The sequence below is a fragment of the Mustela erminea genome, chromosome 17 (genome assembly GCF_009829155.1).
Source record: "Mustela erminea isolate mMusErm1 chromosome 17, mMusErm1.Pri, whole genome shotgun sequence".
NCBI lineage: Eukaryota > Metazoa > Chordata > Mammalia > Carnivora > Mustelidae > Mustela > Mustela erminea.
In genome coordinates this window covers 1,604,260-1,619,911 of record NC_045630.1, presented here as the reverse complement: position 1 = coordinate 1,619,911, position 15,652 = coordinate 1,604,260, and the positions used below count along the sequence as shown (strand labels likewise).

The window sequence follows — 15,652 nt, the reverse complement described above, 5'->3', positions numbered from 1 at the left end:
CTATTTTTTTTTAGAGAAGCCCAATTTTTAGATGGAAAGTTTTAGGAGCAGAGAATGCTAATTTCAGATCTCAAAATATATCTTTTTATTCTGATAACTCATATATAATTTTATTCACCTTTCATGAATGTCTTTTGATATTCTTTCCACCAGGAAGAACAACGAAAAATAGAAGAAGAAAAAGAAAAGAAAAAAGAGAATGACATGGTATTTAAAGCATGGTTGCAAAAGAAAAGAGAGCAGGTTCTAGAAATGAGGAGAATTCAGCGAGCAAAACAAATCGAAAACATGAATAGTAGAGTAAGTGAAACTTCTCTATGAAAAATAAGTATACAGATATGAAAGTTGAATTTATTTACAGAAGGGAATGCGAATATCAGAATAGGAACCTACAGAAAAAGTAGAAAAAGTGGTCCAAGAACAACTCTTGCAAAAGATATGCCATAGAGATGACTTTACAATTAAATTCTAAGAAGTCTCGTGAAAGTCAAATGATTACTATTTTATTCACACTTTTATAGCACAGAAAATGGAAAACTATCAATATGTTTTTCAGGATAGTATAACTTTGATACTCAAAATAAGACAAAGATAACACACACACACACGCACACACCCACAAACCCTACAGAATGGTCTTAAGAACAGACATATAGACAGATGGAGAAAAGAGAGATACCGTATGGTTTCAGTCATACATAAAATCTGAAAAAACAAAACAAATGAATAAACAAAAAAGAAAATTACATCTATAAATACAGAGGACGAAGTGATGGTTGCCAGAAGGGTGGGAGAGTAGAGGGTTGGGTAAAATCAGTGAAGGGGAGTGGGAGGTGCAGGCTTCCTGTTACGGAATGAATAAATCATGGGAATAGAAGGCACAGTGCAGGGAATATAGTCAGTGGTATTACAGTAGTGTTGTACAGAGATAGATGGTGGCTACACTCATGGTGAGCTCAGAGATGGTGAATCACGGTTCTACACCTGAAACTAATGTAACACTATGTCAGCTCTACTAAAAAAATTCTTTTTAAAAAGAATAGATATATGCTAATCTTACATGAAAACTAACAAAGAGAAGTGCCTGTGGCTCAGTCACTAAGCGGCTGCCTTTAGCTCAGGCATGATCCCAGAGTCCTGGGATCCAGCTCCCTGCTCAGTGGGGAGTCTGCTTCTCCCTCTCCCTCTCCCGCTGCTTGTGTTCCCCCTCTCTCTGTCTCTTTGTCAAATAAATAAAATCTTAAAAAAATAAAAAGCTAGCAAAGATGCACAATTACTTAATTTTTAAAATTGTGAGACAGAAAACCAAGGAGAAAACAAAAAAATAATCCATATCCCTACCATCTTTTCTAAAAAGCATATAAAGAAAAAACAAAATTTAATATTATGCCCTATCCAGGCTCATCTCCCAGTGACAACCACTTTTTGCAGTGTGGTGCAAGTGTTCCAAGTCTTATTTATATTTATAATTTCACATGTCAAAAATCTATTATGTGCTTTGCTTTTTTCCCCACTTAATTCATCATAGATATATTTCTACATCATTACATTTAGATATTTCTTTTCAACTAGCTGCAAAGTATGAGGTGCCTGGGTGGCTCCATCGATTAAGTGTCTCACTCCTGATTTTGAACATGGGCTCAGGGTCATGATCTCAGGGTCGTGAGTGGGTAGTGGGATTGAGATTCTCTCTCTCCCTCTCCCTCTGCTCCCCCCCTTACATGCTCGCTCGCTCTCAATAAATACATAAAGAAATAAAATCTTTTTTAAAAAAGACCCAAATAGCTGCATAGTATTCTGTTCAGAGATACCTTAATTTATTAAATCTTCAACTGTGGATATTTAGTGCAGTTCAGGTATTGTTCTGCTCATTAACAGTGCTGTAGTGAACACGTTGGTTTTGCAGGAGAGTTTCTTAAGAGTGGAGTTGATGACTTGCTGGACGTTCAGGTGAAATTTTTGGTTAAATGTGCAAAAATTAACCTCCCAAAATGTGTGCCAATTTCCAGTCCCTTCAACAGTAAGTAAGAGTGGATATTTACCACATCCCGACTAACACTGTACATGATTTATCTTAATTTTTCTTCGGATTAGTAATACACATGAGTTTATGTGGACATGTGAATATTCTGCGAATTTCCTGTTGTAGCCTTTTCTTTTTTCTTGGTTTTATTTTTCTTCTTGCATTGTATATTAGAGATTACAATTCTTTGTTATATATGTCATAAATACATTTTCCTAAACGGACAGTATATTTTTTATGTTGCCTACGATGCCATTTATAGAAGTCTTTAGCTTTTAAAATCTTGGGATGGGTGATACTTTTTGAGGCAAGACACAAAAGCCATAAACTAAGAGAGAAAACGTTGAGAAATTTGCAACTGTTGTCAGATAACAATATACTATAACCAAGTAGGGCTTATTTTAGGAAGGAAATTATGGATAAGTAATAACAAACCCATTAATAAAATCCATCACATCAATAGGTAGATAAAAAGAATATATGGTTATCTTAAAAGAGAACAGTATTTCTTTTTAGTACAATTCATTTAAAAAATTCCTAATAAAATATTAGTACAGTATAAGTAGTATCTTAGGAAATACTGTAGGTATTTTAGTAGGTAAACCTATTGAAGTTAGAAACAAGTAAGTCTCCACTCCGTGTTAAATAGCTTCGTTCTGAGAGTTCTAGCCAGCTTACTAAGGTGAAAAGCGAGGTATAAGGATTCACAGAGTGCATATTTACGTTATAAACATGAGAAATTAATAGTCTTCCTATAGCAAAAACTCGTAGAGAAATATAAAGAGAAGGAATACAGGAATATGTAAAATACTTGGAGCTGAACAAGAACATGTCTGATCTCTGTGGAGAGTACAGTACCGCTTTGCAAAGGACAAAAAAGATGACTTTGGTAAATGAAAACAAATATGGTATTTCTGGGTGGGTGAGATAACTATTATAAATGTAGGAGTTCTTTGGCAAATGGAAACAAATACGATACTCCTGCATGGATTGACTAAATACTCCGAAGACTTGAGTTCCTCTAAATTTATATTTAATGCAATTTCCACTGAAAGCTGGTGAGGATGTTTTAAAGGTGTCCGAATCGTTACTGTTACTCTTAGTTTATTATTAAAGCGAACCTTTGGAACTTTCTGACAGAAAACCGGGCGGAGGCTCCGGATAGAAGGTTCTCAAACGACTGCGTCGGCGGCCGAGGTGCCGGAGAAACGTCGTTAGAACTAAGGAAGCGCCGGGGTAGGAGTCGGTCCCGGGCGTCGCGGGCTCCGCGGCAGGTGCTCGTGCGCGGACGGACGGAGCGAGCCGCGCGGCGCCTTGTTGCGGGGGCCCGGCCGGTGCGGGCCGGAGGGAACGCGCGGAAGAGAACTTGGTGATGGGGCAGGGACGGGCGCGCCGAGCCGACAGCGGCGGTGACAGCTCTCGGGGGACAGCGGGCGTCCGGGTCACTCCGGGAAGCTTGTTCTGGGCTGGTGAACGGAGGGGAAGCGGGGGCAGGACCGAGGGGAGCTCGTTTCAGGTCGGGAGAAGCCGTAAGGACGCCCGAGACCGAGACGGAGGCTGCCCGGGGAGGTGGGAGCGGGCCCGGGGCGGCACGCGGGAACCAGGAGCTCCCGCGGGAAGCCGCCATGGCCGTCCCGAGCCAGCAGTGCGGCGCCAGTGACGCTGCCGCGGCAGAGCGGGTGGACGGCGCGAGTGGGCGCGGGGAGAGCGGCCGGAAGGCAGACAGGGTCGTGCGTGAGGTGACGGCGCCCGTGACCTGGCTGAGTCTGTGACAGGCGCGGAGCGGGAGGCCGGACCGGAGCGGATTCAGGCGCGTCCTGCCGTCGGCATGGGAGGGTTCCTCGCGGCTCAGGCGTGTGAGGCCCGGGGAGGACACAGCGGGTTCTCTCCCCGGCCCCTTGGCGGGTGGTGGCGGCGCTCACCGGCCGGCAGAGGCTGGTGCACGCGATGGCCCTGTCGGGTCTTCACGTGCAGTCTGAGGCGCCTGCGGGTGCCGGGGGAAGACGAGGAGAACTGACTGGAGAGATGTGTTTGCCGCCTCGTGTGCAGAACGCGGGGATTAGGGACGTGGAAGACACGTGCTTTGTGGGATGTGGCGGGGGCGTGGAGAGCGGCCCGGACGACCAGAAAATAAGGATCCGCGAGCTTCTCCGTGTAGTTCTATTGCTTGGGACGAGGGTGGAGGGGACACTGAGCCGCCCACCACAGGTCGCTGCAGTCGCGCGGCCAGGTCGCCCGGGTGTCGACTGCGCGAGGCTGGAGCAGCGCCGGGGCGTGGGGGGGTGGAGACTGCGCGGGGGTCCCCTCCTGCGCGTGCGCGTGCGTGTGCGCGTCCGCGGTGCGGCAAGCGCGGAGCCCGTCAGGGCGAGGACAGGCGCGGTGCGGGGAAGAGCCGGGGTTTGGGTAGGAGGCGGCTCAAGCCAGAGAGCCTGGGAGAAGGGGTGTTCGGGAGGTTTTGTGTCCTGGAAGGGGAATGACAAGGAGTAAGTCAGAAGGGTTTTGAGGGAGGCGGGGAGTTCGGGCTTGCGAGGGGGCAGCGGGCAGCACTGCTGTCGCGTGGGCAGAGCGTGTGTCCCCGTGACGCGAGGAGCTCGGCTGGGAGCGCCGCGGAGGTTCCGGTGGTGGCTGCGGCTGCGGGCCTCGGGCGTCCGGCCCGCGCAGCACTTCGTCGGGTCCTTGTGAAACAGACGTGCGCCTCCGTGTGGTGTGGTGGTGTGTGCTGTGGTGGTGCGTGGTGTCGTCTTCGGCTTGGGGACTAGAGCGAACACTGGGAGTTGTGTGGTGTGAAGACGCGGACCGCACCCGCGGAGTCTGTCCCAAAACACTTCCGGCTAGAAGGTGGTTAGATGGTTCTACATGGCCCCTTGGAGTTTTTATTTCCTATTTTTGCTTTATTTGAAGTCTGTCTCAAAAATTAACCCTAATGAGAAATTACATAAAAAATAAATAGTCTTCTGAGGAACTTCTGTGACTCTTGTCTGCCGCGGAAGCTGAGCAACGTGGGATCGGGCAGCTGGCGGCTGGGCTCCTGAGCGCGTTGGGATGAGGTGCTTCGCGGGTTATTCTGTGGGACGTCGTGCGTCTGGGTCCTGCCAGTGTCCGTTTCTAGGGCCTGTCTTGGGAATATACACAGCCCGGAACGACTCATTTTACACGGCATTAGAACCACTTTTTAGGTGACTGAATTTTTACTGCCATTTTAGGGGACAGTTAGGAATGTCTTTCATCTTTGTTGCGAGCTCTGCTTCTCCTGGTCGGTGAGGCGGCTGTGTGTGTGTGTGTGTGTGTGTGTGTGGACACGCACGCGCGCGCTACCTGGATAGACCGGCATAAGCACACGTGTTTGCGTATTTGTCCGTTTATCTAGCTGAGCTCTACATGGACACCGCCATACGCTTTGTATTCTGCTTTCGATTTACTGTTTTATTAATGTCAGTGTGGTAGAGTCGCTTGATAGCGCAGCTTAAATCTTTTGTGTCCTTGCTGTTTTCCCCTATATGGTCTATGAATTACTGGGAAATTGGGGTTAAAACCTTCTAACTATCACCATGTATGGGTCTTTTTTCTTTCTTTCTTTTTTTTTTTTTTTGCTTCATCTGTTTTATTTTTATTTATTTATTTATTTATTTTTAAGATTTTATTTATTTGACAGATCACAGTAGGCAGAGAGGCAGACAGAGAGCGAGAGAGAGAGAGAGAGAGAGAGAGAGAGAAGGAAGTAGGCCCCCTGCTGAGCAGAGAGCGGGATGCGGGACTCGATCCCAGGACCCCGATATCATGACCTGAGCTGAAGGCAGCGGCTTAACCCACTGAGCCACCCAGGTGCCCCTGGCTTCATCTGTTTTAAAATATTATGTATATACATTTAGGACTCTCTGTCTCACTGGTGAATGACATTTTCACATTATCCTGAAGTCTACTTTGATGTTATTCAAACATCAGCTTTCTTATACTAACATCTGCATCCTCGTATCCCTTTTATAACTTGTTTATCCATCTCTAAAGACTTACTGTTCGCACATAGTTGTATCTTCCCAATCCAGAATCTGTATTTAATTGTGATTATTGATATGGTAGGTTTTAAGTTTACCACTTGATTTTATATTTGTTCCATTTCCTTTTAGTTCCATTACTCAACTTTTTCTGTCTTCTTATGGATTAATCAAGTATTTTAAAAATATTTCTTTTTATTTTCTTATTTAAAATCTATGCCTCATTGAATTATTTTTTAAATCACTGCTCTAGGGATTATAATATTTATCCCCTGAATGTATCAGAAGTATATATGTATATGTGTGTGTGTGTGTGTGTGTGTGTGTGTGTGTGTATATATATATATATTTTTTAAGATTTCATTCAGGGGCACCTGGGTGTCTCAGTGGGTGAAGCCTCTACTTTCGGCTCAGGTCATGATCCCAGGGTCCTCGGATTGAGCCCTGCAATAAGATCTAAAGATTTTATTCATTTATTTGACAGAGATCACAAGCAGGCAGAGAGAGAGGTGGAAGCAGGCTCCCAGCTGAGCAGAAAGCCCGATGATGATGATGATGATGCGGGGCCTTGATCCCAGGTGCCACCCAGGTGCCCCCAGAAGTATATTTTTTGAAGGATTTATTTTTAGTGGATATGGAATTTGGAGCTGACAGTTTTTTTTCTTTCAGCAGTTTAAAGATGGTGTTTTAGTGTCAGTGATTTTCTGACACCCATCATTCCTGGTTAGAAAGTCAGCTATAGTGGTGCCTGGGTGGCTCAGTGGGTTAAGGCCTCTGCCTTCAGCTCTAGTCATGATCCCAGGGTCCTGGGATTGAGCCCCACATCAGGCTCTCTGCTCAGCGGGAAGCCTGCTTCCTCCTCTCTCTCTGCCTCTCTGCCTACTTGTGATCTCTGTCTGTCAAATAAATGGATAAAATCTTAAAAAAAAAAAAAAGTCAGCTGTAATTCTTATTATTGCTTTCTTGTACGTAACATCCTTTTTTTCTGTGGCTGCTATAAAGTTTTTCTGTCTTTGGATTTCAATGGTCTGTTATATGAATAATATATCATATGCTTTTCTTCGAATTCCCCTAACTTGGGCTTTCCTGATCTTTTCAGATCTGTAGGTTGATGTTTGTACCAAATTTGGGAAATTTTTGCCATTATTTTTACAATTTTCCTTTTTTTTTTTTTTTTTGCTCCATTTTCTTGCTCTTTTTATTCTGGAAGCCCAATTTCACATACATCAGAAGACTTGCTATTATTTCACATGTTATTAAGGTTTTGTTAAAATTAAAATTAAATAGTTAAAATTATTTTTCTTTGTTCAGTTTGCATAATTTCTGTTGATCTGCCTTTGGGCATTGGTACTTTTTTCTGCTGCATCCTGTTTACTGTTAAGCCCATTCATAGAATTTAGGTTGTTTTGTTTAAGTTTACATTTTTGTATGTGTGATCTAAGTCTTTTTCTTTTTTAGCTTTATTGAGGTGTAATTGAAAAATTGTAAGATATTTGACGTGTACAACATGGTAATTTGATACACATACACATAGTGAAAGGACTCTCCCCATTAAATTGATTAACATGTCCATCACCTCACATATTTACTCCTTTTTTTCTTTTGGTAGAAAGATTAAGTTCTACTCTCTTGGCAAATTTCAATTATATAATACGGTATTATCATCTATAGTCACCATGTTAAACATTAGATCCTCAGACATTTTTTATCTTAAAACAGCAAGTTTGTACCCTTTTTACCAACCTCTCCCTCTTTCTCCCACTCCTCAGGCCCTGGTAACCACTACTCTTACTGTCTCTTTCTAGGAGTTCAGCTTCCTTCCTTCCCTCCATCCCTTCTCCTTTGTCCTACTCTCCTCCCTCCCTGCCTGCCTACCTTCTTTCCTTCCTTCCTCGCTCTTTTTTGATAATACCTATCTTAACAGTAGCTCATGGTCATTTTGATTTGCATTTCCTTGATAATTAGTGATACTGATGATCTTTTCATGTTGCCTTCTTGGATATGTGGTTTACACATATTTTCTCCCATTCCATAGGTTGTCTTTTCATCTCGTTGAAAGTTTCCTTTGCTAAGCAGAACCTTTCATTTGTCTTTTACTTATTTTTGTTTATGTTGCTTTTGCTAGCAAATCCAAAAAAATTATTTCTAAGAACAATATCAAAGAGTTTATTCTAATGTTTCCTTTTAGGAGTCATTCAGGTTACACTCAAGTCTTTAATCTATTTTGAATTGTTTTTTTGTAGCGTGTATGGTAGAGGTCCATTTTCATTCTTTTGCATGTGGTAATCCAGTTTTCCCAGATCCATTAATTGAAGAGACTATCCTTTTCCCATTTTTGGGGTAACTTTATTAAAAATTATTTTACCATGTACACATGAGGTTATTTCTGAGCTCTCCTATTCTATTAATCTATGCATCTGTTTTTTATGGCAATACCATGCAAGTTTCTGTTTTGGCTTAATTTAAGTTTATTTTGTCTGATATAAGCATAGTTACCCCTGTTCTTTTTTAGCTTCCATTTATATGGAATATCTTTTTCCACCTCTTTGATTTCAGTTTCTGAGTGTCCCAGAGTGGAATTTAGTCTCTTTGGGCAGCATGTAATTGGGACTTGCTTTCTATCCATTCAGCTCTAGGCCATTTGTGTTACAGTAGTCATTGATCGGTGTGGAAATACTTTGTTAAATGTTGTCTTGTTGTTTTGTAGTTACTTTGTCCCCTCATTCCACTCTCATTTTTCCCCTTTGTGATGGTTTTCTGTAGTTACGCTTTGATTCTTGCTCTTTACCTTTGGTGTATCTACTGCAAGTGTTTGCTTTCTGACTGCAATGAGACCTTGTACTTGTAACAGTCTGTTGTAGTTGTAACCTTCATGCCAGAGTTATGAGTGATCTACCTACCACCATTACATTCAGGTGTTCTGATATTAACTTTGTATTTATTTTTGCCAGTGAGTTTTATACTTTCATATACTTTTTGCTACTAATTTAGCATCCTTTTCTATCATTACAATATTTCTCATAAGGCCAGTTGAGTGGTGATAATACTTTTGGCTTTTGTTTATCTGAAAAGCTCTTATTTCTTCTCAATTCTGCTGGACATCTTTGTGAAGGAGTGTATTTTTGCAGGCTATATGGAAGCCAGACCCTCTGGCACAGCTGGGAAGGTATGTGGTTAAGCCCCTTCCAACAAGAAACTGGGAGATGGGTGTTTTTTTCCTGTTCTGTCTGCCCTGGGTCCAGATGTAGATCTGCAGGTGGGTATTTCTGTGCCCGTGAAGATCTCATTTGATTGCTACCATCTTGTGGGACTCATGAATGGAGGTTCCAGTGGCTGTTGGAACCAGGTGACCTAGGAACTTGTTCCTTAGGTGCTGCCGTGTAAGTTTGGGTGCAACCGATGTTTGTAAATGTCCTTCATAGGAGATCCTGGCTACTTGGAGCAGGTGACAGGGAGACAGCAGCAGAGGGTCAACACCTTTCTTGGTCCTTGGGGAAGATGAAGCCTTTAGATGCACTCTAAATTAGAAGCCTGACCCTCAAGCAGTAGTTTTTCAAGTATGCAGATGGGCCTCTTCTAGGGAAAGAATGGGAGATGGGCTTTTTTGGGGGTCTATTCCTTCTGTGCTGAGTCCTGGGATGATAGCCAGTTAAGTACTCCTTCTTTGCGTATTACTGTGACCACTGCTTGAAATACTCAATCTCCAGATATCCGATAACGTACTCCCTCACTTTCTGTCTGCCTACCACCTTTCTCCTCATCTAGAATAATACTGCCCAGTACAACTTTCCGGGATGATGGAGATGCTCTATATCTGCACTGTCCAATGAAGTAGTCACTAGCCACAGTGTGGCTCTTAAGCACTTAAGCACATGAAATGTAGCTAATGTAACCGAGGTACTGAATTTTTAACTTCGTTTAAATAGCTACATGTGGCTAGTGGTCACTCTGTTGGTCACTGTACTGGACAGTGCAATCACAGAATATATGAGAGAGAGAAACTTGGTTTTTTTCCCCCCACTGATGCAATCTACGTGCCTATAGATACTCTGTAGTAGATACTCTGTAAATGTAAATATCTGCTGAATCAGTAAAGAAACAGAGATCCAGGCAACCCTGTTCACCCCTGAATCCTTGCCTCTTTCAATCTATCATTCCAGAATGAACACTTTTTGGTCATCTCTGGCCATTCCCAGACTTCTAGGTATTCAGCAATGGGTTATCTTCACAGGCTTCAGCATTGTACATCAAAGATCGTAGATTACGTAAATTATATAAATTAAACTGGAACATACTTGGCAATGTGAGTAATAGATAAAGGAAAGTACAGGGGCACCTGGGTGGCTCAGTCAGCTAAGCATATGCCTTTGGCTCAGGTCATGATCCCAGGGTTCTGGGATCGAGCCCCACTGGGAGCCTGCTTCTCCCGCTCCTCCCCCATCATGCTCTCTCTCTTTCTCACTTGCTATCTCTGTCTCTGTCTCTCTCTCTCAAATAAATAAAATCTTTAAAAAAAAAAAAAAGGAAAATGCAAGATATAGGAAATGGTCCTCTCTGTCATTTTCGGAAAAGTATTAAATGAATGCATACTTCCCTTTCTGTTTTGGCCAGCCATCCAACTAATGAGGCATGCTTTCCCCTAGCCCCAAATCTGTCCTTTTGCTCTCTTTATTCTCCCAAATAAGAGCTCTTTTAACTTTTGAAAATTCCCTGAAGATAAGTATCCATCATGATGTTTGAGGAACCATAAAATAAGCTACTCCCACTAGCTTTGACTTATGACAAAATCATCATGGCTGTTACGAGAAAATTTTTATGGCTGCAAATCCTTATGGCCACCTTCCATGAGAATAGTTATAATTTGGAGAGGGGTTTGGCATCTTAACTTTTAGATGCTCTTAGAAGTTAAAAACAAGGGTAGAGGGTGCCTGGGTGGCTCAGTGGGTTGAGCCTCTGCCTTCGGCTTGGGTCATGATCTCAGGGTCCTGGGATCGAGGCCCGTGTCAGGCTCTCTGCTCAGTGGGGAGCCTACATCCTCCTCTCTCTCTCTGCCTACCTCTCTGCCTATTTGTGATCTCTCTCTTTCTCAAATAAATAAATAAAAAACAAGGATAGAATTTAAGAGAAAGGATGAATAACAGAGTATTGGATCATAAGTTGTCAGACTGCAACCCAGGGAACTTCTTCAGGAATCATTACAAAGACCTCGACTCAATTCATATAATCTGTCCCAATCTTTCTTCAACCCTGTTTTATTTTTTTGTGCCACTGTAAAAAATTTTTTTTTCAAAGAGCTGCTCGTTGAAAAGTTTGCAAATCATTGCAAAAACCTTCTTCATTTATTGATTGCCTCAATAAGTTTTGAAAGATGACAAATGGCAGTGAATTCAGTGTTGGATTTTCTGGCAGAGTTCCGTCAGTGCTGCTGATTCAAGGGCGATCTGTTTTGTTTGGCTACTAGGAGTGCACGGAGTGAAAAATTGATGAGTGGAACATGTATCCTTGTAGGGTCCTATGGGCAGGGCCTCAAAAAGTAATTTTGGTTTATTTAAACAAAGCTTGTTTTTGTAATCAGCAGGAAAACAGAGATCCACAGCAAGCTTTTCGATTATGGCTTAAGAAAAAGCATGAAGAGCAGTTGAAAGAAAGAAAGACAGAAGAACTACGAAAGCAAGAGGAATGCTTATTCTTCCTTCAAGGAACAGAGGGCCGTGAGCGGGCCTTCAAGCAGTAAGTCACAGGCCGGCAAACTTCCCTCCCTCACAGTCTTTGCAGAGACCTTGGTAGTCAATAAAGGTTGAAAATAAATCCCACAAAAAAAAAATCCCACAATCTGATATTACATATCTGATCAATTTTAAATCCACACTTTCAAAACTGTGTGAGAAAATTCTTTTGCTCCATAATTTGCATAATATCTATATGCCATTCTTTCTTTCTTCAAGATATTTTCAATAACAACATTATTTTATATTTTACCAGTGTGATAACCTTTGATAGCCTGCCATTTATTTGTTAGTTATTTTGTTTATTTTTTAGAGAAATGGGCCAAAGATAGCGTACAGCTACTCCTACATACTTCTCAGAAAAACTGAATAGAGAGTCTCATTTCCCAAGAAATATTCGTCTATAAAGAAAGTTAGGCTGAGAAGGAAGATCTGTATTGACCAAACTGAAAGAGAGATTTGGGCAGACACTGGTAATTTAAGGCAGACCTGATCTTTTCAGTTACCTGGTTGAGACTTTCTCTTACCTGGCTAATTGTGAGGAAACAGACCTGGCTTCGTAATTTTGCCAGCAGTCCTTGGGAGAGGTAGAGAATATTCAACCCAGTTGCTTTAAGTTCCTTTCTTTCTTTTCTAGTTTTTTCTTTCTTTGTTTCTTTACTTCTTTCTTCCTTTAAAAAAAACATATAAATATTATAAGAGAAGCAATGAGTGTGCATTGTGGAAATGGCTGGGGATAAAGTCACATTTTCTTCACCTAGAAATCACTGTCAGTACCTTAGTCCATATCTTTTACATAGTTCTCTATACATTGTAGTGTTGAAATGTAAATTGAGATATTGTATACTGTTCTGTAATCTGCTTATTTTTATTAATAATCTCATCTAGTACCATAATGATACTTTCCCAACAGACCTCTCAGTGACTAGGGTCAGTCTACTCAAATCATGTCCAGTTCAGGGCCACAACATCGGCTTATGATGCTTAAGTCTCTTCTCTTCTGACATGCTTAGTTGTTTCGGGTCTTTTCTGAAAACAATGGATACATACACAGATGCACTGCATGCGCTTTCTTATGTGTGTGTTCAGTTACTTGAGTTATTTTACCTAAGCAAGGTTTATAAATTTAAATTTGTTTGAATGTGGATTCTTCCTTCACTTTTTTTGGATTTTTTTATGCTTAGGCTTATGTTTCCATTTTAAGGAAGAACTGTTTTATGCACTAAAAAGCATTGTTGGTAGTGTCCCTACCAACAAGAGGAAGGCAACATTTCTGCATGCTGGGATTCTTAACCTAATTGAGTCATGTTTGGGAATACAGTTAGTTGCAAAAAATATGTTAGTCGGAATCTATCAAATACTTGTTTGCTTAGAAAATCGTATTTTAAAAAAGAATAGGGCCTATAGCACATGTAAAATATTGTATCCATTACTCAAAATTCAGTTTTTTTAGTTGGCAATCTCATTTTTAAGACAAACTTAGTTTTAAGTATTTGATTACAAATGTGACTATGTTTTCTTATGTGAGTCCATGGGATAAACCTGAAATTTTCATTAGTACTTTAATAATTTTTTTGTGACTGCAGCATTTCAATGTAAAGAAATTCAACTTCCTTTAATAGTCTACAGCAATAGCTTTATGTAAAGAGTATTCACGTTGATACTCACCAGATCTGATCATATCTCTTTCTACAGATGGCTGCGAAGGAAACGGATTGAAAAACTAGCAGAGCAACAAGCTGTCAGAGAAAGAACTAGACAGCTCCGACTGGAAGCAAAGCATTCTAAACAACTACAGAACCACCTGTATATGTCAGAAGCCAAAGCATTTCGTTTTACTGATCATTATAACTGAGAGTATCTATTAAACACTTCATTTGGAAGCTGCTATTCTCAAAATTTTAGATATCATTTCTTATGGCCTATGCTTTGGTCATACTCTAAATAATAGAAATCCTTTTTATCTTTTGGCATTACTGACAGTGAATTTCTTTTTTTTTTTTAAACACTAAACAAAATAAATTTTTTCTCTCGCAGTGTTGTATTATGTTATACCATCTCGTAGTCCATGCAAAAAATTGAATAAATGAGCTCTAGATTCCTTCACTTCTAAATTATTTTAGCATTTCTAGCCTGAAAGAACCCAAGAAAGGAACAGATTTCTAGTCTTAGTTTCTATTATTGTTTAAAAAAAGAACAGATTTCTGTTCTTAGTTTCTATTATTAAAAAAGAGATCTTTCTATTATTAAAAAAGAGATCACAGTAGAATGTTTCATGGAACTGAGGCGTGACCTCTTAAACAAGCCTGGTTCAAGGCCTTATACAAAATCCCGTTTATGACAACTTTGAATTTGAATAACTGTGGCAAACTAAGAAATAGGGTAGCCTTACTTTCTTGTGTTCTTTTAAAAAAATAGTAATAATTATGCATCCAATTTTGCTCTATTACAAAACTAACTAGCTCTTATTAGAGTTTATAATGTGCATGGTAATGTTGTAAGCACTTTACATAAATAATCTGACATAATCCTCATAACAGCCCTATTGGTCTTGTGTTGCAGATGAAGAAACTAAAGTACAGAGGGAGCAGTTTACTTGAAGACTCTGATCTGTATAATTGCAAAATTCTTTCTTTTAGGCGTAGTATAAACTTTATAAACCTTGGTAGATATTGTGAAGTCTTTAAGACTACACAGGAGGCTGATGTGTGGAGGAACAGTATTCTTTTTTTTTTTTTTAAAGATTTTATTTATTCATTTGATAGAGAGATCACAAGTAAGCAGAGAGGCAGGCAGGGGGTGGGGGGAAGCAGGCTCCCTGCCGAGCAGAGAGACCGACACGGGGCTCGATTCCAGGACCCTGAGATCATGACCTGAGCCGAAGGCAGAGGCTTCACCCACTGAGCCACCCAGGTGCCCCGAGGAACGGTATTCTTGATACGTATAAGAACATTGAAAGGGTGGAAAACAAAGGTGAACATGACAAGTATGACAGAGACTAGAGAATCGTGTAGGAGTTCTCTTAAAGCCTTAAGGACAAGGTTCTTTCCAGCTGGCTGTTTGTACCTTTAACCACTTGACCCCGAAGAAGAAAACAGAGAGCTACTCAATCCAGTCTCGACTTCTTCTTCTTTTTTTTTTTTTAAAGATTTTATTTATCTGACAGACAGAGATCACAAGTAGGTAGAGAGGCAGGCAGAGAGAGAGAGGGGAGGAAGCAGGCTCCCTGCTGAGCAGAGAGCCCAATGTGGGGCCCGATCCCAGGACCCTGGGATTATGACCTGAGCCAAAGGCAGAGGCTTTAACCCACTGAACCACCAAGGCACCCCTCCAGTCTTGACTTCTTATAGCACTTTCAGCACACACCAGACCATTTAACTTTTCATTATTTAACTAGTCTTGTGTTGTTTCAGGTTATCTTTAATAATGAGAACCAATTTGACATTTAAATATTCCACAATTATTCCAAAAAAGCTGTTGGAGTTTTGATAAAGATTGCAGTGAATCTATAGATTGTTTTGGGTAGCACTGCTGTTTTAATCAATTGTCTTCCAATCCACAACACAGAATTTCTTTTCATTTAGTGCAACAAAATTTTGCAGTTTCACTGGACAGGTCTTTCACTTCTTTGGTTAAACTGATTCATAGGTATTTTCTTCTTTTGGATTCTAGTGCAAATGGAATTATCTTCTTAATTTGCTCTTTTGGGTTGTAAATTCAAAATCAAACACAAATGAATTTTGTGCATTGATATACTGTGCAACTTTGCTGGCTTTATCAGCACTAGGTATTTTTGTTTGTTTGTTTGTTTTGAAGATTCCTTGGAATTTTCTATATATAAGATAATATTACCTGCAAATTGATATGGTTTTATTTCTTCCTTTCCAAATCAAATTCCTTTTCTTTCTTTC

The 15,652-nt window shown here is 40.9% G+C and overlaps 1 protein-coding gene across 9 annotated transcripts in view; it reads left to right on the top strand.

Moving 5' to 3' along the window:
• Positions 1 to 13,624, top strand: part of CCDC181 (coiled-coil domain containing 181) — a 54,574-nt gene extending 40,950 nt beyond the window's left edge. For 5 of the 9 annotated variants that reach the window (XM_032317928.1, XM_032317930.1, XM_032317931.1 and 2 more), the window contains 4 exons: positions 154 to 300; positions 1,879 to 1,950; positions 11,591 to 11,745; positions 13,437 to 13,624. In XM_032317928.1, coding sequence (XP_032173819.1) covers positions 154 to 300; positions 1,879 to 1,950; positions 11,591 to 11,745; positions 13,437 to 13,596 — 534 coding nt within the window. In that variant the 3' untranslated portion in view covers positions 13,597 to 13,624. The remainder of the gene's footprint in view (positions 1 to 153; positions 301 to 1,878; positions 1,951 to 11,590; positions 11,746 to 13,436) is intronic. The other 4 variants (XM_032317932.1, XM_032317934.1, XM_032317933.1 and 1 more) reach the window with 4 other exon arrangements.
• The last annotated feature ends 2,028 nt before the right edge of the window (positions 13,625 to 15,652 follow it).